The 24917-nt window shown below is 46.3% G+C and overlaps 1 protein-coding gene across 8 annotated transcripts in view; it reads left to right on the forward strand.

Annotated features, from left to right (window-relative positions):
* The window catches only part of CACNA1I (calcium channel, voltage-dependent, T type, alpha 1I subunit), a 179077-nt gene that overhangs the window by 108037 nt on the left and 46123 nt on the right, over nt 1-24917 (forward strand). For all 8 annotated transcript variants that reach the window (XM_014964117.1, XM_014964118.1, XM_014964125.1 and 5 more), the window contains 5 exons: nt 12901-13060; nt 15305-15620; nt 16289-16381; nt 22176-22482; nt 23880-24283. In XM_014964117.1, coding sequence (XP_014819603.1) covers nt 12901-13060; nt 15305-15620; nt 16289-16381; nt 22176-22482; nt 23880-24283 — 1280 coding nt within the window. The remainder of the gene's footprint in view (nt 1-12900; nt 13061-15304; nt 15621-16288; nt 16382-22175; nt 22483-23879; nt 24284-24917) is intronic.

The following is a 24917-nucleotide window of genomic DNA, read 5'->3' on the forward strand; positions in this document are numbered from 1 at the left end:
AGCTCCTTGTGAAAATTATAACCTATTCCTGCCAGAACCAGGACACAAGGCTCAAGATTAAATGCCCAAATTGGATATGTCTAAATTCTGCTTACCTGTGTTCATTTTCAACATATTACTGAAAGCCCTTTCATGTAAGAGAGACTTGTGAGGCTTCAAATAACATCCTACAAAGAGCTGACAAATTCTATTTGTGTGTGCTGTGCTCATTATGGATAGCATAAAGGATGCATAGACTCTTCTATCTGAATCATGACTGAAGAAGAAGAGGACATCCAGTGCAACCAGAAGGTAGCAAATGCAAAGTCCATTAAGGAAGTTCTCCATTCAATTTTTTAATTAGACTGTAAAGTTTGCTGCCATGGGAAGTCCTTCAAGCCCAAAATCAAGCTGAGGTGCTGTAAATGAAGTAAGTAAAATGGGATGTCCAAGGGATCAGAGCTCACCTGGAGACACCTCTCAATTTCAGACATTTCTGCTTCAGGGTTAGAGCTGATCTTTAGCTATTGGTTATCAGCAATTGATTGCATTTCTTGCAGTTCTCAGCAGGATGTGATACTGACCATTTCAGATTTCACTTCTGGATGAAGAGGTCTGTGGCTCTGCCCCACTTGATCATTCCTCCATTTGCATGTAATCTTTGAAGTGTACTACAGAAAACATGAGGCAACCTAGTTTTGTAATATATATCACACCTTCCTTAGTATTCCTGCTTATCTCTTGCATTCCTGACTACAGCCCCAGGAATGCTGCCTTTTGGGGTTTTATCTGAAAGTGCATGAAACAAAAAATTATAGATTGTTCTGGTCCTATTACCATGTGATTCAATTCCATGGCAATGAGCTGGTGTGACAAGCCCTGCAAGCTAGCGAACAAGTGTAAAGAGGAGAAAAAAATACCCTCTGGGTCTCTGTTAGAGGAGTTGCTTTCTGATCTGGGCATGTCTGTGTCCTGGGCTTGGGGTGAAATTCCACATCCATTTGTTGTTATTGTCCTTTTGCAATTGTGTGGCAGGTTGCTAGGTGAAACGCTGTTTCTGCTGGCTCTTTTATCCCTTCCTTTCATGGCAGGGCACAAGGTTTAGGGGGGAGGCTGGATTTGTTTTATTTCTGCCTGCTTTTCAGATGGGATGCTGTAGTAGTTTCTGATCATTTGAATTTCTTTTGCTTCTGTTATTACCTTTTTTTTGACATTGGAGCAGAAAATGTTTCTTCAGTTTACTCTTTCTTGCCGCATTGGTGTTATGCAAAGAAGAGTCCTTGCATTGTGTTTGATGTCTTCCAGTTTCCACTTACAATTTAGTAACTGATTCATCATTTGGAAGCAGATTACTTCAGCTGAGCACACTGTACGGAAGTGAACGAGTCTGTTGCAGAGTGTTGCATAGCAACTTTATTGAATAGAAAGTGTATACATGTGCTAATACTTGGTGTGAAAGTGCAGTAATACTTATGTGGCGGTATAGGCATTAGAAATATTATGTTATATTCTTATTACTAGCTGTGCAGGAAATAGAATTTCAGATTTGTGGGAAGGTCTGCTCTTTCTAGATGTGTTTTTTCTCAGTCAGAACAAGAATAAGCATTTCCCATCCATTTTAATATGGTTTTATTCTGCCTAATTTTAGGTGGTTTGTTTGGCTTTTTGATTTTTTCCTATACTTTGTAATGACAAAGAAGTTTAAAAATCAGAAAATCTCAACCATACCATTCTAGAAGTGCTGAAATAGAACATTTAAACTTCATAAAAATGCTTTTCTCTCCTGTTGTCCTCCTTTTATTTTTGCTAAATGGTGTTTCAGTAACTATCACAACACTGAAGTGTTTCCATTTCAATGAAATAGCATTTTTTTTTTTTTTCTGGTAGAAGTGCTGTGAAGGAAAACCTTAGTATAGCTCCATTTTTCTTTATTGTTGTCAGAGTAGCTCCATGGTTCTGAATAGACTGGATTTCTCTACTTTTTGTCTACAGACCTCAGAGATATAAACCAAGGCTCATTAATTTAATCTTCCTCATGTTTCTGACCCGGGTGAGTGAGACCCAGCAAGTGTCACCAGCAGACTCAGGAATACAACTGACATCTCCTAACTCTTGGCCCTGTGTTCAGCTCAGTCAACCAAAGCAGCAATATAAAAATACTCTGAAATGGCAGAACCTTGGAATGGGAAAAGCAGATGTTTTGTATTTATATTTCCTGCTTTAAATCTGGATTCCACACCAAGCTACCTGTGTTTGCTGCTGTAACAGTGCCTAAGACAGAGTGGTCTGGCTAAGAACCTCGCACTTGGCACGGGGGAAAAGTGATGACATTTACTTCTCTAAATGTGTTTTTGAAGAACTAATTTCACTGATGAGCATGTGTGGAATTAGCTTCTGACTGAGATATATTAGGCTGTAAAACAGTCTAATTTACTGCTAGATCAGACAAAAAAGCAAGTGCATTTGGTGGGCACAGTCCTGCCCTGGCAGCTGGAAATTATGGGATTATGAGATTCCTCTTCTAAGACCTCTCCCCCCATCCAGGGTTTTTGCTTCACGTGCCTCATTTTTTTGAAAGAGGACTGACACTTGCTTGTCCTCTTCCAATGTTGATTCACTTTCAAAAAAGTACTCTTCCATTAGATTATTTTGGAAGTACAATTTTCCCCCTCACAGGTTTATTTGTAAAGAGATAACTGAAACTCGGATGTTGTATTTTCCAAGTATTTAAACTTCGCTCATCCTCAGTTCTTCATATAATCTGCTCTGTAAATATTTATTATCACATCCCAGTGACACACAAACCATGCTTAAAACGACTTGCAAATGCGTACACACACAGGTTTATCCACACGCAGCCACAGTCCTGAGCAGACTGGTACAGGGACAGGAGTGATGTTCTCTTGCAGCATCCATACTCAGAAGTTAAGAGGTCAAAAAGCCCTTTTCATTCCCTAGTCAGGCCATGTGTGGCTCAAATGCATTCAAAGATGAAGCTGCCAGCTTGCTCTAGGCTCTGTCCCAGGCAGGCGGGCAGTGAAAGGATGGAGAAAAGCTGACAGGGGATGGACTTGACTGATGAGGTTGAGTTCAGTCTGTATCCTCTGTTCCCAACCCAATCTCCTAGCCAAGTGGAGCAAAGCGCTGAACAGAACAATGTGATTTATGCCCAGAGCAGGCCTTTAAAGGATGCCTTTCCTCAGAGAAGGGTGCATGTTGGAGATGGAAATGTAACTCAGAGCTGCACTTCCCTGTATGTGCTGTTCCTTGGGCAGCGCAGTTCTTTATGAAGTCCATTGAGCCTTAAATCAGACGAGTGTGTTCAGGATACAGGGAAACAGCGTGAGGATCAATAGAGAGAGGAGGAGAAGGAGCTGGGTTGGAAGGAGAAATGACAAGAGGGAAGCAGCAGGGTTTGCCGGGTACGGCATGCAAAGGCGTGATGCTCCTCTGTGTGTCGGATAATGCAGAGAAAGTGGGGGTGGAGAGAAGGGGAGGAAACCAAAACGGAAACAAGGGCAAAGATGGGTATAAAGAAAGTCTATTGACTCTCAAATATGCTGTATGGTTTTGCAAATCAGTGTTTCTCTAGGGCTTTTTGACAAACTGAGTGGGCTGTGACAGACCCACACCTTGTAGTGCTGGAGGAAGTCTTCAGTCACTGAAGACAGGCTGCAATTTTATTTACTTCTTGTCTCATCTCAGTGCTGTTTTTCAGGTGCATTCCACAGTGTGCAATATATTGCCACGTGTTTAAATGGGTAATCAAAGTAAATTTAGGAAACAAAACAAAACGAAAATTATATCCCTGTGTTAGTGTAACGTCATAGCAGGGACCTGGGGAACAGTGAAGCGCAGGAAATGTAGAACTGATAATTCCTCATTTTGTACCATGCTTAGTCCCTCTTTTTGCAGTCACAGATCATAGGATAAAGTCATCTTTCCCTCTCTGAACCAATTTTACTGTTGGTATAACCAAGTATTCAAAAGTCACAAATTGTGTGCTTGTAAGTTGTCAGATGGGTTTAAAATAAAGAGATTTGGAAAAAGAAAAGGAAAAAATATCACAGGTTATTTTTATTTTTCCATTACTTTCAGACCTTTAGACTTGTGACATAGATCTTGTAGTCCTCTTTTTACCTCCCCATAGTAGTGAGTAATAGAAACTTTTTCTCTATGTTCTTTTTTAAATTTTTTTCTGTGATCTGAGATTGTCAAGTTGTAGCAAGATTTCACGCCCCAAGGTTTATGCGATGCATCCCAAGACTACTGATAAAAATCACAAGAGTTAGCAGCAGCACTTTGGAGTTTGTGTTATTGGAAGTAAAGCAAGCCTGGAAAAAAAAAAAAAAGAAGACCCCAACACACAGCCCCAAAACCAGTCATAAAGAGACCTTCGCTGGAATCTTTATTTCTCCCTTCTCCTCTAGGGGAACCTGCACAGCCAGAATTGTAAAAAAGCTCAGCTCCTTGCTGCTCCCGTTGTGACAATTCTGCTGCCTGTTTAAACAAGCTCAGTCTCCAGTGTACACAGCGCTCTCGAAAGCCCAGCCACATAGTTTGCTGCCTAAATGGGAGCTGAGCTGTTTTGCAAAATCTGTCCCACGGGACCTATCAAGCAATGGATACCATGGAAATGTGAGCAATAATGACAGTGTATTATGGGGTGAAAGATAATGTCATATTACACTAATGCAAATTACACTTCGTGTGCGTGGGCAGGGCAATTTACAACCATAACCTTAAATTTTGCGATCTTTGTGTATCTCAGGCCCGATTCTCCTCTTCACACACGTTTTGCCTAACGTCACGTCACTGCCTGCTGTAGAAAGAAACATGATTCATGCTAGTGACAGCAAGAGGAAATTAGCTCCCTTAAATCTTAACCAGAAGTTGCATTAACACTGTTTTACATAATATTTTGCATTATTCTGTCCTACTTACACAGCGCTAGAGATGTGTAAAGAACTTAAGGGTATTTATAGAACGGAGACAAGTAGCTCGCAGCCACGGCACTGGAGTTACCTTTTGTCCCCCGTGTTAGGTGACCCCTGCAATTCTGAAAGAAAAGCTGGCACTGTGTGTTTTTTAATAGAGTTTTCACTGAAAGTGAATGCAGTCATCATTGCAGTGATAAATGGGGGAAAAATGAGATGATCAGTGAATGAACAACAGTAGCAGGTGGTAGTAGGTGTTGCTTATTAGATGTTCAGTATTAGAAAAAAGAACAGAATGACAGCAATCCCCCAGAGAGACACCTCTCTAAGAAATAATCTGACACCTGGCATCACTCTCCAAGACAAGGTTGCTTAACAGCCCAAAGCTTGCAAGGGTTAATGGGGCGAGAGACTGAAGAAGGGGGCTCCTGGCTGAGACTTTTGCCCCCATCCATGTCTGCTTGTGCCACGATGTTGGTTGCTGCCAATCGTGCTATGGTGGCACACATGAGCTTTCTGTTGCTATCCAAGGACCGTAGCTGGGTGCAGCCCGCTGCAGAGCTGAGGTATCTCCTCTTTAGATCACAGAAAAGCTTGGACCAAGGCCTCTCATTTTCCAGAGGGGTCAGCATTTAGGTGTCAAGGCAAATGCTCTAGATTTTGCCCTTATTCTTGAGGCCACTGTCACCCTGGGATCAGGTTTGCAATTAGGAGGCCTCATCTCTGGGATTGCTTCTTCAAAGCACCTGACAGTTCCACCTGTCATGGCTCAGTTTTCTGATCCCTCTCTAGGGCTGGTGAGGCTCCAGCCCATCAGGAAGGGTCTTGTGCACCTTGAACAAAGCTGAGAAATATGAGAGCTTGGGACTGAGCTGACTCCACAGGGTCTGTTTGGACTACTTGCCTTCTGCAAAAGGCTTGGAAAGCAAGACTAGAGTTTGACCCTTCAAGACATAGTTAATTTTTGGCGTTATTTATGATCTGGTGAGAAGATAATTTTCCCTGACCTTGGTGTATATTTCTCTTGCATTATCCAAGGTGGTTTTGGGTTTTTTTTGTTTTTTCACTTTTGACATCTTTATATTCTCTAAGAAGATGCTTTATAAAGACATCTTCACTACCCTGTGATGGAAGGTGGGCCTGTTTCTCTGTAGGATTTACTGTAGGTCTCCAGCAAAGAAATGTGGCAGTCACTACTTGTGGTATGAGCCAAGCCAGGGCTCCATGGGACTTGTTGCTATATAAAGGGAATTAGATTTTCAAGGTTGCTGACACTTCTGTCTGCTAAGTCTCTCTAGGAGGGGCCTATTTCCTCCACCTGCATATGACATTTGATGGGCAGGTAGGAAGAAAAGCTCTGGGGGATTCCGAATATTGAGATTCAGCCCTGGCTCTGGCACCTGAGCCTCTTTTGGCAGCGTGCTGAGCATCGTGGCCGTGCAGCACCCATGTGTTTGTATTCTCATCTTCCCCCCAAGGAAAACAGCATGTCTCAGGTTTCATTCGCAGTCTGTTTTTGATAGTTGTTTTAGCTAAGTGTGCGTATGGGGGTGTTGTAAGTGGTGTAGTTTTTCCTCTTCTTTCTTTTCTTTTTGATACTCGTGTTGTCCTGACCTGATCCGTATAAGGTAAGCATCTTGCTCTTGAAGTGAAAAGCAGTGAGGTCTGTGATAGTCCCTGGCTCCCAAGGGAATTGTTTCTACAGCCCTGGAACAAGCTTGAGAGAGCTCTTGCTCTTACATCAATACACTTTAAACCTACTCTGTAGAGCCCTGTTGTCCCAGCAGGGTGAAGCTCTGACCAAGAGGTTTTTTTCCCTGGAGCTTTAGTCTCTCTTTTGGCTACCTCGGGCTTAAGCTAAGGAGCCCTTTGAAAGTAAGGACTGAGGATACTTAATGCTTGAACTTGGTTCAGTATCCTGAGGAAAGTCACTGTACCGAGGTGAGGCTTGATGTGCCCATGCTACTGAGGAAATGAGCAGCAGCTTTTTGTACTGGCTAAAGCTTTGTAAGTGCTGGAAATGTCATGCTTTGATATTTTCTGTGTCTGTGGTCAAGCTGAGGAGTGACAAATATTTGGGTAATTGGAGGTGAGGGCATCAACAAACTGAGCTGGGTGAGGTGCCTGAGCCAGTCAGGGGTGCTTGAAAGCTTTGCTTGTTGGCAAGAGTGGGGTGGTGGTGAGGAACTGAGTGGTGCTCCTAAACCACGAATCATGCTGACAACCTGCAAGTGCAAAACCCCCAACCTTAAATGCATTCTCCAAATGCTCTGGGAATCTGGTGGAGAGAACAGTGAAAAGACTTTGATTACCTCTGAATGAGGCCAGTGTTTCACATTTGTGTCTGGGGCAGGTTTTCCTTAGTAGCAGAGCTGGTTTAAGAGCTCTCCCTACACCGTCCTGTCAGACAGACCTGTTTTTCCGTAGGGTTCATTTAATCTGGGTCAGACCAGCCATCTGGACATGCTGTCTCTTGCACTGGTGTCAAGTGAGGAGTGATGGTCTGCAATGTGGGTGAGGTTGGCTTTGCAGCTTGAGGAGAAGGCATCTGGAGCTGCACACCGGCTGTTCCAGCTGAGCTCCTCTTGCTCACACGTGTGTTTGCAGGAAAGGCCTCAGGAGGAGTGCAGCAAAGAGAAAAAGATCTGGATGGCGAGGGAAGCTGTGGGTTATAATAATGATGAATCTATTGTTGCAGACACAGCTGATCGGTTTCTCTTAGCTGTAGCTTGGCCCCACGTTTGAGCTAATGTAAATGAATGCAGTGTGTGAAATGGCAGCTGAGCCTTGGATCAGCAAGAGATCAGTGAGGAGGGTCACAAGTTGGAACACCAGCTTGCACTGTGCACACAAACTGAGATTATTTTAACTACAGGTCTTGACCACAAAAAAAACCCCAAACAGTGCAGCTCTCCTTGTGTGCTCTCTCCGAAATACCATCTATCTGCTGGAATGGTTCCTCAGATCTGAAAATTCCCATAAAGAAACATGCACAGGAGAATCCTGCCAACCTCGCACTAGCTGGATGGACTGCCATGTGTCCTGGGGCAGGGGAGGAAGGAAAGAAGGTGAGCTTGGACAAGTGGCCTGGCTGAGGGACAAAACGATGCTTTTGGTCTCTGCATTCTGCAAAATGTCCTGCCAGCTACTGTCACAAATGCTGATGGGGAAGAGATTTGCTTTTGCTCCAGTTAAAATGACAATTGGTGGCTTGGCCCATGATGCAGATAAGATGGGTGCTGAGAATTATGTTCTTTTCCATCTGTTTTTCTCTAACCACTATCTCATTTTGACTCTGCGCATGTTAGCTTTGTCCCTCTCTGAAGAGCTGGGGAGGACTCAAAAGCCTCAGAGGTGGGTGAGATAGAAGAAACCAGAAAGAACAGGGTTTCTCACCCTCTCCTGAGCCGGTCCTCTTTCAGATCATGGGGTGATTAGGGCCAGGGAGTGAATCAGCTCAGGTGTTGGTCCTCACTCTTGGAAAGAGGCAGGTGGAGAGAAGGCGAAGCGGCAGAGCGATGCTGAGCAGGAGCAGGGGTGATGAGCCACCAGACACACCTGCACTGCATGGCCAGCTCCGGCTGCCCAGAGGTCACCTCCACCCCAGCCCTGCCCCAGCTGCTCACTGCCACCGCCACGCTTTCCCTGGGGCTGGGACACGCTGGGTGAGTCTGCTTAGCTGTGACGGCCAGGCTAATCAGGGTTGATGGCAAGTGTCTGGAGGGAGCTGCGGTCACTGTAGCGTCTGCAGAGTTTGTCAGGAAGGGCCTCTGGATGCTGCCGGGGTGAGACAGAGGATTTGCTCTGCCCGTACCGAGGAGGGAGTTCGGCTACATTGCTTCATCTTTTGGCTTTGTACAGCCCTCCGTGTCCTTCTGACAGCTCACTCCCCAGCACTCCTTCCTCCTCCCGCTGCTTCTTATTCCTGCGATGTGCTTTCCCCCTGACGTCCACTGCCGTGTTGGAGCGGTGAACACAAGCGGTTGTGCTTGTGGTTTTGTTCTTGCAGGATACCCTACCAGGAGTAGCTCTGCCATCGAAGTCAAGCACCCTTCCCCACCCCTTGCCCAAGGGCATGGGTGAGCAGCAGAGAATTATCTGAGCATTGTCTCGTGAGGATCCTTCCTTGGATGCCCACAGCCGATGCCATTTTGTTTCCTCCTTTCCCCTGATCTCCTCGTGAGGGTGAGTGGGGAAGAGAAAAGACCTTTCAGAGCCCACACCTGGCACTCATGAATATTTCATGTTTCTAGCTTTTCTTCCCCTTGAAGAGCAAAACCTTTTCATATTTGATGCCCTGGGAGCCTGTTTGGTTGCTGAATGTTGCTTCATCAATGCTCTCCCTCCCTACTTTTCCTCCAGACTGCCCAGCCCCTCTTCCTTTCTCTTCTCAGGGAACGTTTCCTTTTTTCAAAGGCTGCTTCAGAAAAGGTCATTGTCCCTTTTATATTCCCTCCTTGCTGTGAGCCAGCGTGGCTTCTGCTCTGCCAATGGTAAAGGACAAACAGGGATGTGGGGAAAGGCAGCAGTGGGGAGGGAGGCCAGGAGATGAGCGCACATACACTGTGGAGCGGTGCAGAGGCAGAGAGAAGATGTAGGCACAGAGAGAGAAAAGTAAAGGAGCAGAGAGGCAGGCAGAGGCGGTGGAAGGTAGGAAGGAAGGTGCAGAAGGATTTTGCCAAAGAACCAGCTTTCCAGCACCTTCAAGAGGGAATCATGGAAGATTTCAAGGTCAGGCTGGATGGGGCTTTGAGCTACATGGTCTACTACATGGAAGGTGTCCCTGCCCATGGAAGGGGGGTTGGAACTCAATGATCTTTAAGGTCCCTTCCAACCCAAACCATTCTACGATTCTCTGCACCAGTGCTGCTGTGGATGGGGGCTTGTCCAGCAAAGGCTGGAAAAGAGAGGCTTTCTAGTTCTCCAGGGCAGGATGCTCCCAGAGCTTCACTGACAAACAAGATATCTGCCTGTTTCCATTGTCCTGCAGCTGCTTTAGAGACCTTGTTACCTCAGCCACCAGGGTCTGCAGTAAGTCATCACCCTCTATCCTTAGGCTTTTCAGCCCTTCTCCCTCTTTCTCCCCTACACCTCATGAGTGCTTGAGTAACTAGGGACTGTTTGCAACCTGCTCCCAGTCAGGCTGTGCAGACCCCAAAACACACTGCTCTGTGGGTCGTTCCTGCGTGGGGCTCATCTCCTGCCCATGAAAGCATTCACACATTTGGCAGTGAGGGTGCTTCCCTGGAGATATGCAGCAGTTGCCTTAGCGTGGCTGCTAGACCAACCCATCCCTTCTTGGGTCCAGGGGACTGCAAAGCCCTGGGTGTGAACAGACCCATGCAGGGCTGCTGGCTCAGGAGGGAATGGGGAGGCTGTGAGGGCTTCCCCCCAGATTACCCATAGGGGCTAGCACAGGTGCAGGGGGGGTACTGGCAAGATGCTATAGCAGAGGATGGGGCTCAGGGACTCTGGCATGAGTATTGCAGGCAGCAGGGGAGGCTAACAAAGTGAAGAGAAAAAAGGTACTGAACTTGTATTTACAGTGTGCCTTTCTTCCCTATGGAAGTAGTAGTTGAAGTACCTGCACTGACTGAGTGAACTCAGCAGAGGAGGCCCATTTGATGGACAACTGGTGCCTCTGGTGAAAAGTGGGGTCCCAGAGCAATTGCTCTGCAGTTTAGTGCAGGAAGCAAAAGAGGCTTTGGACAAAGTAAAGTGATGAATTTGTTTTAGAGGTGGTTGGCACATAGGAGAATTACAATTGATGTTTGGATAGGTGTAGCTTCAGTGTTCTTGCTTTTGGAAAAGCCAATCTCGTATCCACAGTCAGCATCAATGAGCAGATATGGATGACTATTCGATTGGGAGATTTTTTAAAAGTAAAAATTTGGTTTCATTTGGATTTAGAAATGGAAGTCACCTGTCTTCTCTTGGAACATGGAAAAAACCAATTTTTACAAATTCTGGCTCAGCAAGTGTGTTGTCTGTATGATTCTGGTGGGAATGTCTGTTCTATCTGTTCTGTGTTTCAGCATAAGGCCAGTCTCGTTCTTCCCATTTCCTCTGTTCTGAGGTGGAGCTAGTATCAATTGATCTGAAAAACATCACCCCCTCTTGCAGCACTGCTGGCACGGTCTCCCATGTCACTTGGCTCTCCTTAATGTTCTGACCAGGATAGTTTATGGGAACTACCAAGTTCGTGCTGTGAAGCGACATTAATGCTGGGAACAGGCTGCACTGCGGCGAGGGTGTGTGGCCTTAAAGCCAAAGTGTTGTGCCGAGCGTTGCTCCAGAGCCTGGCAGGTCACAGCGACAGGCAGCAGGGCACTGTGGCTATGCTGTGGGGCTTTGTGAGGTGACAGATCAGAAAGCTATCCGTGACTCAGGGCATGTCCACGATCTCCAGTGAGCAGCTGGAGCTGCGCCCCTGCGCTGCTGAGTTACTGATGTGCTGTCTGGAAACGGCCTTAACTGGTGACTAGTGGTACAGCTGGGCAGTCAGGCAAGCAGGGTTTAGCTGCTGTTCCACAGCCTGGCCTTAGGGCTAATGCCATCATTCCTTATCCTTCGTGATGCCATGCAGCCATCCTCTAAGCATCTTCTCCTTCCCACACATCACCTACCTGCAAATGCCGCTCCTGTCTCTCCCACCCACATCTGTCCCTGAAACATTCCCTCCTGAGTTAAACCAGTCCGATTCTCCACACCAGGCACCTTTCTCCCTGCCTTTTGCTGTGTGTGCACCCCAGGCCTGTGTGCCCCCCGCAGGCACCATTTCCCTCCCCTCTCTGTGGCGGGAGCAGCCTGGGGAATAGAGATAGAGCCCAGTGCACAGCATCGTGTGACTAATTACTTGACGCTGGGCACACAAGGGGGATTAACTTGAGCCTCAAAGGGCTGTCAGAGAATCCTAATCTCATCTTCCCCTCCTTTTCCCCCTTCCACCGCCATCTGAAGTAATGAACTGGTTATAAATACCTAATTAGCTAATTATTTGCTGGCCTACATGGAAGATCTTCAGTGAAGGAACTCCCTGAGCCCCTGGGGGAGGGACCTCCATGGAGGCAAGGAGAAACAACTGCACGAGGTGTGTGCAAGGGTAAAGGTGGTACAGCGGTGCTCAGAAGGATTTCTAGACTTTCACCATCCCAAGAGAGCAGAGGAATAGTCATTAGCTCCGTGGAGAAACGAGCCCAATCCTTACCCCTACTTGTGACTACGTGAGTTGAAGAATCAGGGAGAAATAAAACCAGAGCAAGAATTCACTGGGTAATTAGAACAAAAAAAAGGGAAAAAAAAAAAGGGACAAAGGTGCTGTGCCAACAGCATTTCAGGCTGTGCCCTCTGCCTGTGTGCTCCAGCCCTATTGGGTATGGAGGACTAGACAGGAGTGGAATGTGGCTCCGTGGCTGTCCCCTCATGAGACTGTCACTGAGAAGACCAATTTATGCCAGTTGTTTGTGTGTGCTGGAAAGATTCATCCTGCTGGGCAGGCTGGCCTTGGGCCGTCAATGCAGTTCTCATGGTTTGCAGCGTGCGGTCATGAAACTGGGACGACTTTCAGCCTGAGCTGTCTGAGGATGGGGCGGTTGAGCTGCTGTGCACCTTTGGGGCAGAGTTTTCACTCCATTGCCTTTCTGCAGGGAAGGGGGAGGGAGGGCTATCAGATAGCTGATGGTAACAGAAGTCTCATTCCCTTTTCTTCTCGCTGCTGCAGACGGAGGCCTAGGGTTAAGAGATCACGGCATCACAGCAGCTCTGCTGGCTGCCTGTCAGTAGAGGTTAGGACAAGAAAGGGCAACGATCATAAATCTAGCCTGGTTTGGGCAGTAATTAATTTCCGACAGTCTGCTTTTATCTTCATGTGGCTTTTTTATGTCTCCTGAATTTTTCTTTCTTTTCCCTCTTCTTCCCTTCCTTTTCCCCCTTTCTGTTCCTGCATCCCACACTTGCTCTTTCTGGCTCTCTTCTCCTCTTGCAGGCATGCGCATCCTTGTGAACTTGCTCCTGGACACCTTGCCCATGCTGGGGAACGTCCTTCTTCTCTGCTTCTTTGTCTTCTTCATCTTCGGCATCATCGGGGTGCAGCTGTGGGCTGGGCTGCTCCGCAACCGCTGCTTCATGGAGGAAAACTTCACAATGTGAGTGCTTGGGAGACAGTGTCCCTTTCCTTTCTTCCAGGGGCATTTTTCTTTCCCCTTCCTTGCTCTGCTATACTCTGCTGCCCCTCTCTCTGTGTATTTCTTACTCTAAATGGCTGTACGTTGATACCATTCAGAGCATTGGCCATGTCTTGCAGTGACTGGAAAGAGCGGGAGGGCAGAGGCAGCTGTTTTTAGTCTGTCTTCATGGTCCAGAGATGGCTGGGCTCATTTGGCATAGCTGCCTCCTCTGGCCATGTCCAGGGATTCAAAATGCTTATTTGCCTCCTCTGGCCATGTCCAGGGATTCAAAATGCTGATCCTACTCCCAGAAATAGTTGACACTGAAACACCAGCAACACTGTCTTTCTCCTGGACTTGCTTCCTCTTCAGAAAAACAAGATGAGTCTTATGGAAAACCATAGTGCTGCCTGATGCTTCCAGGGACACTGTTGGCACCTTCGAGGTGGAGCCGAGATCACTGTTGGGATAGCAACGTGTTGCTTCCAGAGGCTTTGGAGGGACATAGAAAATATCAGGAGTAGAATTGCTCATGGGAGGTCCCATGGGGAAGGGACAGAGGGCTGTTGTGAGAGCTGTCCTACAGTTGAGTTAGTAGAAATGAGACCATCTGAAAGAGAAAAATGGCTGCTTGAATGGGACCAGAAAAAAAAACAACCCACCATGGGGAAATGTGGACGCAGTTCTGGCAAAGAGCCTGGAGCCACACAGGGGTCAATTACAGGTATCTGAGGTTTATTCTAGGGGGGCCTGCAGATCACAGCTCTCCTCCTCCCCAGAGGCAGTGGGGTGGAAAAGCTCCTGCTTGCTGCCAGTTCTCCAGTTACCCTCCCGGGGAGCAGAGTACCATGTCCAGGGCACAGCTCCTCCTGTTGACTTTCTGGCTTGAGCAGATCTCAGGCTTTAAAATGTCTTCTTAAGACAGTATGCTAATCCCAGGCGTCCTATCAGTTTAGACTGCTTAAAAAAACCTAAAGCTGTAGATCAGTTTAGACTGATTAAACAATTCTGAAGCTTTAGATCATCTCAAATTGGAAAAAAAAATGTGTGAAAATATAATCTGCAGAACAGCAGTGGGGTTGGAGAGTAGGAGCTGCTTAAAGCTGCCATTTACTGTGTTTATATATTCCTTGGGGAAAAACGAATGTTTATGATGATTGTCCTTTATGCAAATTAGGAGTAGTACTACCGAAATGACTGTAATTACATCCATGCAGAGTTGATGTAACTGAGAAGTGAATCGGGGCCACAGCCCTGCAAAGTAACAGATATTAGAAAACCTTTGGCTGACCATTACTAGAGAAATTAAGTTTGCAGGCACCCAGTTCTGCAATGATGTAATGGCAGATCTTTTTGGTTTAGTCCCACTTACTTTAGAATCAGAAACTTTCTTTTCTTTTTCATCAACACCTGTCCTCTTCCAATGACACCTAGTGAAAAAGTCTGCATTCATGCGACACTGAAAGCTGTGTATTGTAGCACTGGAAGGAATGCACCAGATAAAGTTTAATGGAAAATTTTAAATCTCCATCTTTCACTTTCCTCATCATTAGCTCATCTCCAGCTAGGCAAGCATAGATGATTTTAATTATTCATGCATTTGGAAGGTGCTTGCATTATTTGGAAAAAAGCATGTGAACTTGTCATGAAACATTGCACCCATAATGCCAACTGTCAAGGAGGAGTCAAAGTTAAGGTTAAGTCAATTTTAACTTTGCATTTCCTGGTTTTAAGGCTTAGCTGTGCAACCTTAATTATGCATGAACTGGATTTTATTTTTTTTTTAGAAGTACAGAAGGTTCACTGCCAAATGTTATAAAACATGTCCATCAACGGTTACATACATGAGCACATCACAGTGAAGCCTGATGAACTTCCTTAACAACACTGCATCTGATTTAGCTTTGATGCTAATGGGGAGAGTGATCAGAATGCAAATCTCTGCATTCCAGCTTTTCTTCATCTCTGTGAGAGCAGGTTGTGTAAGTTGGCTTGGGGTGATCTGATGGCAGGCAAAGTTATGAAAACTAGGAACTCACCCTGGAAATTTCCTGTTTTTCAGGAGCCCTGTCTTCCCTTCCCTTCTCCTGAGGCAATAAACCTGGAAATCCCTTACCCACTGCAGTCCCTATGTCAGCATGAGATTTACCAGCTCTACCAGTGTCACTGATGGGAAACTTTCTCTTAAGGAACTTTATAACTGTGGGTTTTTTATCCTTACAGACAAGGTGACATTGTCCTGCCCCCTTATTACCAACCTGAAGAAGATGATGAGATGCCCTTTATCTGCTCATTGTCAGGAGACAATGGAATTATGGGCTGTCATGAGATACCCCCACTGAAGGAGCGGGGCCATGAATGTTGCTTGGACAAGGACGATTATTATTACTACAACTCAGTCCGTCAAGAGTTCAACATCAGTGGCATGTGTGTCAACTGGAACCAGTACTACAACGTGTGCCGTACAGGCAATGCCAACCCACACAAGGGTGCCATCAACTTTGACAACATTGGGTATGCCTGGATCGTGATATTTCAGGTAAGACTGAGTTAGCCTCCTAACAAGGCTCAATCCAGTTTTCTTTTTTCCAACTCAGTCTCTTTCTTTGCTCCCATGATGGTTTCTGCAGGGTGTGACACAGCTGCAGAGAGAAAAGGGCCTACTCTGGCAAGAGAGACCAAGCCCACTGCAAACGGTGTTCCTGAAGATGGGGAGGAACATAGACCCGTTCCAGGCTTTTGCTGAAATGAGCTACATACTTCAGGCTGACTTGTACCAGTTTTCCCTTCAATCCAGATCACTATAGCAAAAGAGTCTATTTATTTCTAATTTCCAGCACGTGTTGTAGATGGGAGCTAAAATCCATCCCTTTTTTCTTTTCTGCCGGCTGTACGCGGTGTCCAGTCCAAGGGGCACAGAAACGTCCTGTGGGTTTTCCCCCGCTGTGATCCAGGGAAATGAACTATTTTAATGAAATATTCCTGCTGTGGACTAGCATGATCTCACAGGCTTTGACAATATGCCAGTGCCACCAAGCAGTACCACGCTGATTTCCTGGAATGGAAATTTGGCCTCCTTAAAATGAATTGTTGTTTCTCACCTTCCTTGGGTTGTAACAGCTCTGCCAGTGTCTGCCTGTATACTGAGGAGTGAACTCTGGAAGCCCACTTCCCTCCTATTTCTCTTGTTGTTGTTTGTCTTTGCAGGTGATCACATTGGAAGGGTGGGTGGAGATTATGTACTACGTGATGGATGCCCATTCCTTCTACAATTTTATCTACTTTATCTTGCTGATAATTGTAAGTATAAGCCTTGATGACTGTCAGCATTGTAAACTAAGATCCTATGAAAAGACAGGTGTTAGGTCAGCACAGATACTTGGAAGCAAGCTACTTTACCTGGATTTCTTCTAGGAATCCCAGGAACACAGCTAGTTGATTGTCACCAAGAGTCGGTGGCAGAATCACATAGTTGTCAGCCAGGTTATTCTCTTTCACTCAGAAAATATGCTCAGGATCGATTCCTAGAGATATATATACGCAGTGTAGGATAATGTTTTCATCCACAGATTTTCTTTCAGAGTTAATTCCCCAACCCGGTAGGCCCAAAAGCTCAGAAAACCTTTTCTGCATCTGCCCTCCTACTTGGTCTCTTTATACATCTTAAGCTCTTGGGTCATTCTTGAGACATGTTTTTATGGCTTTTGGCAGCACCTGGATTTCTTAGACTCAGGGTCTCAGATTCAGATTTTATCAGATTCAGGGTCTGTCATGCTGAATTACTTCTTCACCATGAACAAAAAGGAGCTGCTGCTCCAAAAGTGTCAGCAGTCCAACATAAGCTGGCTGCGTGAGATCACTTGTGGCTAGTGGGGAAGGAAAGAGAGAAGTGTGTCCATGATGAGAACTTAATAAACAGTTTATAAGCCCCATGGATTTATAAAGTGAAGGTTGAAAGTTGCTTTGCTGTAAGGACGTTTGGTGGTGGTGCCTGGAGAGAGAGGTGAGAAACGTGATGCCATTGTCTCTTCCATTCCTCAAGCCTCCCATGTGTAAATGCATTTTCTTGGAGGGAACATTCTATTTCTAACAAGGAAGGATGCTGTTTTTATGAAGACTCTTGCACTTTTCCCACAAAGAGACCAAAGTCAAGACTAGGAGGAAAAGACCTAGGATGGATTATGAGAAGTATAAAATCTGTACACCCAAAGTGCACTTTAATTCTAGATAACCCACGCAGTAAGGACCTCAGTGGGTATCTCCAAAGCCTACATACATTTGGATGGGCTGTTGAAAGGACCTGGCTAAGACTCTACTTTGCAGCTACTATTTGTCCTATATGGTCATGCCCTCCTAGAAGTAGGATCTCTAGAAGTAAACTCACCTGGCACAGGATCTAGTTTAAATTCAAATTGACGTGCAATGACTTGAGAGCAAACAAACCTTAATCCAGTTTCTGGGAGAAAGCCTGTAGCCTGTGCGTATGTGGAGTGGCACAAAAAAGGTCTGCTGGTCTGTTCACGTCAGACAACTTACTGAAAAGCAGAATCCTCGAATCTTCGTGGTATCCTTGATTTCTCCCTGCCTTCTGCCCTTCTACCATCACAAGGGAAAGACAGAGAGGAAAAAAAACCAGAAAGTAGCCCTGAAAGTTGGGCTACAGCATAAGCCAGGAAAGCAGAGGTCAAATACACCTTGAGGAATGCTGTTTTTACTTTGAGGCTGGAGAGTGCCAAGGAGAGACAACGCAGAGGTATGATTGCACAGGATGAGAGGAGAATTCCCCCCAGCTCTATTCCCAAAGGCAAACTGAGCATCCACTGCTTTTTGTAAGTTCAGAAAACAATTATTTCCCATAAAGTTTGTTCAGACCTCCCACCATGCAATAGATATTTAGCACCTATTTGCATTTTCGTTTTGAGCGGCGTGGCCAGGATACACAGATTTGTGCAACATGCAGGTCGGCACAGACTTTACTCCTGGCCCCAGACACAGCCTCTCCCGGAGCCAGAAAGGGCTGTGCAGAGTCAGTGTTTAACCTTTGGGGTGGGCATGCCCATTTCCTGCAGGCCAGTTCAGCTGCCCCTCACCCTCTGCTCCAAACGACATAAATTCTGTCAGCATGTTTTTGGTTTCTAAACAGGAGCATCTTTTTAGTGCTGGCTCACCTCATGTGGATTCCCAGTGATTCAAACTTTGCCTCTGAATTAGCAGGCGGCTGAAAACCCTCAATTAAACACTCCGCCTGAGATTTTACTGCAGAGTGTCATTGACATTTCTAGACACTCCCTCCTCATTTGCAGAAGCCATGTAGGTTTTATTTCCATCAAACACAGGAGCACATGAACCTCGACTTACTCTGGGGACTGCTCAGAACAAAGGAGCCATATGCTAGATGGGGTATTTCCTTTGCCGTTGGTGGGTTGACATGAAGAAAGTACTCAGCCTTTCTGTTACCTTCTTTGCACGTGTAATGCATCTTTTGCAGCACACAGCAACACCATAGTGTGAACTTGTGATCACATGGTTTCATTTTCCCTCCTCTTAAAGAAATGAGAACCCCTTTTCAAGTCTCATGAAGCCCAGTCCTTCCATCCTTTATCCCTCCCTCCTTCTCCATGGTTGAATGGCATGGGTGTCTAAGCAGGATTGCTCTGACAGTTGTACTTCAAGCCCTGACCCTTTGCTTTTCCACATACGTTTTAGCCTTGGCTCAAACTGGCTCTTCTGGGGACAGATCTCCGCAGCCTCATTTTCAGAGCTATGCTTTCATCCATGATGTCTCCTTCCCTCACGGACACCTACATAAGGGCATTACCTGCTACTGCTCATCCGGCAGGAAGAAGGCTCCACCACCTGGATATATTCCCAGTATGGTTAGGACTCCTGCATAGCTGTACTCCCCTGAGGGGAAGGGTGCTGGCTGACCATTGCACTCAGAGTGGCCTTGCAGAACAACCTAGTAAAAATATTTTACATATTAAGCAAAGTGTAAATAACTTCCCCCTCTGCCAGAGATCAGGGAAGTGACATGAAGGCAGGACTGCTTTCACATCTCAAGTCGGTGTTTCATTTGAGTCTTCCTGCTGGAGGTCCAGCTGCCTCTTTGTCACTTCTCCAGCTACGTGGCCACTGATGTGGCTCCTGGACTAGAGATAGCTCTTCTGAACTCTCCGGCTGACCTCCACATTGCAGCACTTAGTGGCTGCCTTGAAGTGCTCTGTGATTACATATGTGGGCTTCAGAAGACAAGCTGGATATCCAGGCATAATTAATAAAAGTAATGAGCAAATAAATATGTCACATCTCTAGCACCAGTTATATTTTGTTAGAAACAGGGATTGAACCTTGGGTTGAACAAGGCCAGGTTCTGCTTAATCCAAGTACAGTTCAGTCTCAGGACTGAATGGGACTCCTGTGTTGGGGTTTTGAATCAGTGCTCTCCTTCTGCCTCTGTCAGATGCTTTGTCTGACTCCATGTCAGACACTTTCAGTCTCCTCGCTCAGCTAGCTGAGATGGATTGCTCAATTATGAGCCATCTGGGACCCTTCCTGTCCTTCTGCTGGCTGGGAGGCAGCGTGAAGCTCAGCAGAGCCTTAGAGTTTATGGACTTGCCTGCCGTCTTAAGGATTAAAGAAGCTCATTTATTTTGTGTTTGATGTTCCTCACTAAGAGGTTCAAGAGTTGGGGGTTAGTTGCCATATCCACTCCTCCCCTTTTTGGTCATCTGGTGGGAAATCCCAGCAAATGGTGCCTGTAAGGACAAGGCTTGGTGATGTGAAACCTGAACTCCTTCCTGGATTCAACCACAGGCTTACACCGTGACCCTGCTGAGGGCATCTTGGTGCCCTCAGCTCCTCTGTTTGTAGCCTAGAGAGAAGCTGTTGCAAGTGTTAATCACTTGTTGTCTGTGGAGTTGTTGGAAGTTGCAAAGGCCCAGGCAGGGTCACAATTAGCTTTCCAGAAATGTGTGGACAGTTGGTGTCCAACTCCCAACCTTGCCTCACTCAGGGCAAGCAGAGGGAGGTAACTGAATGGCCAAACCTGTGTGAGTGCAGTATGGTGATGAGGGGGAAGAGGGCAGGAGAGTGCATCAGAGAAGATTTTGGATTCCCAGTCATACTCTCATCAGTGAAAATATGCAAAACATCATGAACTAGAGAAAATCTTGGGGGAAGGTGGAGGAATCTGAACGAGACATCGTTTTAATTTTCAAGGCCACATACAGAAGCTGAAGGGAAAATAGGCTGAAATATGGGTGGGAGGAGAGGGAAGAGAAGGGTTCAGTGATGAAGAGAAACAGAATTAGAACAGCTTTGAAGGGTGCTGAGAGGAGGATGGGGGAAAAAAGCCCTTTGTTTTGAGGTGGTTTATTGTCCTTATGCTGAATCTGGTTGGAAAGGGCTTCATGTTTCAAAGGCTTGTTCAGATGCTAGCACAGACTTTGAAATACTGAGGGCCACTGTACTGAGCCTCTGGGCAGAGCTGCTGGGCTTCAGTATGCAAAAGAAGGGGGCAAGCTGATGGGGGAGAGGCAAGGGCTGTGCACTGAGGGGAAGGCTGCTTGGAAAGCTAAAATGAGCTGGGGTACTTGCTGAAAAAACCTGCACCTTTTCCATGCACGAGGATTGGGGTCAGGTTATCGCTACCTTTGCTTGCCCTCTCCTCTTTGCTGGAAGGGTTACGTGGGGGAGGACACACATGTGAAGGTAAGGGCAGGACTGAATTCAGCTCTATGTTAAGGCTATTTCTTGGAGAGGAGAGATGGGGAGGTGAGACTGTGTCCTGTGAGAGTTTGTACAAGAAGAACACGGTGCGAGGATGTCCCTTAGCAGGGATGCTCCCTGGTCCAGGGGAAGGAGAAATCTTGAGCTGGCGTTTTCTCTCCTCCCGGGGGCTGCCCTGCAGAGTCCATTTCAGAGCAGCACAGACATGTGGTCCTTGTTCAGAGATCAGACTCTGCGTTTTATCAATACCATATTGCCACTTACATCTCTATGGGGAGTAGGCACCAATCAAGGCATCGTAGCTTCTGAGAACTGAGCGTGGTTTTCGGCCCTTTTATGTGTGGAATTCTCATCATATGGAAGCCCAGGTTTTATCTTGAGTGTAATGGAGTCTCTTCTAGTGGAGATTGACCTGTAATTTCATAATACGTTACACTGAGAGTGAGATTTTTACCTCCAGATCTCTCAGCACTAAGGAATATTTGCTCCATTTTACAGATAGGAAGGCTGAGGCAAAGGAAGCTTAAAGGGAACATGCAAAGGTGTAAAATAAGCCTGATCAACGTATTGGCTTCTGTGTGTAGAATAGGAAGAACTTGGGTATTTTGTTTTGTTTCTAAGAAACTGGGGGAGTGGGTTGTGACTGGTTTTGTGTTTGAAATGGAAATCCTACCTAGGCTGGAGGACAAGTAAAGTAAGAGCTAATATAAAATATCTGTAATATATCAGAAAAATCAGAAGAACAGAAAATGAGCAAGGAAACACTGTTTTGCCAGACTATTTAGTGTCCTTCTCAAAATCATTAGTTTTTGTAAACTCCTCTTTGATTTCAAAGACCGATTCATTTCAGCAAAGTGCCATCTCTCTGTATGGTGAATTAAAGTGTAAATGGTAGAAATAAATAAAATGCTTTAAGTATACTGACATGTCCTCCAGGGATTGACGACTATAAATGACAGTGCATGATTTTTCCAGTAATAAAAGAGTAAGCAGAGGAGAAAACAACCAAACTAGTTGTCTGTCTCCCACCTTCTGTTTAACACAAAGGAGAGGGAAAGAAAAAGTCCAGTTTTCATCAAACCATTTGTAGTTAACTTCTCAGTGACATGCTAAAGGTCCCAAAACCTGCCAAAGATCTGAAAATAGGGCTTGTGTTTCCTGAATTTCAGTTCAGAGCTCTAAATTCTTCATGGAAATGACATTGAGTGAGTTCTCAAAAACAACCTTAGCCAGTCCCGGCTTTCTCTGAAAACCCTTCTCCATATGCAGACCGGTTCCCATTCCTGTCTGCCTCCGGTCGCTTTCCCCTCCTCGATGTTCTTCCTCTGGCTGACATTGACTGTCCCTCTTTCTCCTTTGCTACTAGGTGGGCTCCTTCTTTATGATTAACCTGTGCCTGGTGGTCATTGCCACGCAGTTCTCAGAGACCAAGCAGCGGGAGCACCAGCTGATGCAGGAGCAGCGGGCCCGGTACCTCTCGTCCAGCACTGTCGCAAGCTACATGGAGCCAGGAGACTGCTACGAGGAGATCTTCCAATACGTCTGCCACATCATGCGCAAGGCCAAACGCCGTACCCTTGGGCTGTACAACAGCATACAGAGCTGGCGCCAGGGCCACGTGGAGCCGAGCGATGCCAAGCTACGCACGAACAGGAAAAGCCAGAGGCACTACAGTAAGGATTTCATGGGTAAAGCTGGAAATGCCAACAGTGGAAATGTGAGAGTAACTGGGAGCATCCCCATGTGCCAGCTTGCCAAAGGACCTGTGCCTGCAAAGCATAGAATTAGAATTGACATTGGCCATTGAGCATGGGGCCATGACTGGTACACCAGACCAGCAAAGTGGAGATGGCCAGCAGGAATGGGAATGTAACCAGGGTGACCAGCAGGGAACATGGGAAACCCAGGACTGAAACCCAGAGACCATAATGGGACAACACTAAAGACACTGACTGGGGCTTGTAATGGGCTCCAGGTCTGGTATAGCAAGATGGAAGCAGTCTAGGAGAGATAATTAGGGGGGGCATATAAGAGCATGGGACTAAGCATTGGACTGGGTGACACACCAGGTTCCCCAGAATTCTCCTCCCAAGCTGAGTTGCAGTGGGACCTCAAGAGAGAGGCAAAGGGAGCAGAATTGCCGTAGGATGCCTCCTGGACCAAGGGAGCACTACTGAAGAAGTCAGTTTGGCATGCATGGGCAATGAAGACAATTTCTCTTGATGGGAGCACATGCTGTTGTGTAAAATTAGACACGAAATGCCATTTAAATTGGATTCCTGGCCTGAAAAGTGACTGTAAAAATAGTTTAATAGAGTTAGTATTAACAGCCTTACAATGCCTTTCGTAAGTAATGCTCCCGTTAACAAGCAAAAAAGCAGATTTTTCAGCTGGTCCTGCACACTCAGTCTTTCTTCTTCTTTACTTGCTGGGAGTTTCTGCAGGCCTCATGCACTGTGTTAATGAATTAATTGATTCATTCCCCCATTTGATCTTCCAGGCCCAACTGGAGGACAGAGGAACACAAACAGTTTTCTCACTGAAGTGAGCAGATCTGTTCTGATTCAGAGGGCACGGACTATCAGGAGGAACTGTTCTTGTGTTACCTTTTCTGGCTTCTTGAGATGCTTTGCTAATGTGGCTTCCCTAATTTAGAGAGTTCAGCTCAGCATGTAGGTTCTCAGACCCCACTTGTAGCTGTTCAGGCCAAAAGCAGCCCTCGTGATCATTTTCCCCTCAGTTCCCACTTAAGACATGCTACTGAGTCTCAAGCTGTGATTCCTGCATCAGACAAAACAGTTCTTCCTCTGATGGACGTGAACCCCCATTGAGTCTAATCACTGGCAGCTGAACAGTACCCTGCCTTTTGGTGACACAGCCAGTCAGTGTAAAGCCCTCAGCAGCAATGGCTTTTATTGCTGCCCTTGACATGATGTGCCAGTGTTTAATCACCCTTATAGCTAAAAAGCCCCAGTTACCCTGTCTGCACACCCAAAAAGCCAAACAGCTCCCCAGTTTGGATGTCTTTTTCAAAGCCTTCTCCATTAAGCATGATCGTTTCTCTCTCCAGGACTTTGCCAGCAGCACAACTCTCTTGACTGCCCTCCTCAGGGCTTGGTCCAGCCCATTGCTGTGACGGCAACCTCTGATCCCACCAACTGCCCCCGATGCCACAGAGGGGAGCACGAAGCATCCCGAAGGCTCTCTGTCCTGGATAGCGCTGACTCAGACCAGGAGGACGGAGGAGCCAGTGAAGAGGAGGGAGAGGGCAGCAGAGAGGCCCGAGGTGCCTCGGCACTGGAAAAGGAGGAGGAGGAGGTGGAAGAAGGCGGGCGGCTGAAGCTTTGCAGTGACATGTGGCGAGAAGTGAGGGTCAAACTTCGAGGGATTGTGGACAGCAAGTACTTCAACCGTGGGATCATGATCGCAATCCTAGTGAACACAATCAGCATGGGCATCGAGCACCACGAGCAGGTAAGGCGCCACAGGGTGGGCAGCGGGGACTGGTGAGTCCTGCTCAGGGTTATGGCCTTGCTAAGCAGCTGATGCAACTTGGAGGCTGAGATTGAGCAATTTGGACCCCAGGCTGCAGCACAGATGGTCCCAGCATGGCTTTTGGAGAAAGCCTCGGGATCATGCAGGGTCTTTTCACCTTATCCCCGTACTTAATCACTTTTACTGTCTCCATGTATTTTCCTCTCACCTCCTCTTAATCCGACTCTTTTCCTCCTCCCTGCTCATTTTTATCCCTCTGTTTTTCTTTTTCACCCTGTCTTCTCTTTCCATCTGCTTCCCTCTCCTTCATCCTCATCTCTTCCATCTTTCTTATCTCTCTTTCGCTCTCATTTCTCTCTTCATTAGCTTACTGAATCCTTAGTCTATTTGGTTAATTTAGTGTGCCCTCTGGGGATGTCACAGGCACTTCACCAGCATCTCAATTCAAATCCATCAGCTTGCTAGCCTTTCCAGCTTAATTAAGAGATGCCTGAGCACAGTCTATCTATACAAGAAGGGTAGGAAAGACACTACCTCTCATCTCCAGTCATTTTGGGGGCTCAGATGACTTGAGCCCTTCCTTTGCCCTGACAGCAAAAAGTGATAGATAGGT

The sequence above is a fragment of the Calidris pugnax genome, unplaced genomic scaffold (assembly GCF_001431845.1).
Source record: "Calidris pugnax isolate Ruff unplaced genomic scaffold, ASM143184v1 scaffold44, whole genome shotgun sequence".
In the NCBI taxonomy this organism is placed as follows: Eukaryota; Metazoa; Chordata; class Aves; order Charadriiformes; family Scolopacidae; genus Calidris; species Calidris pugnax.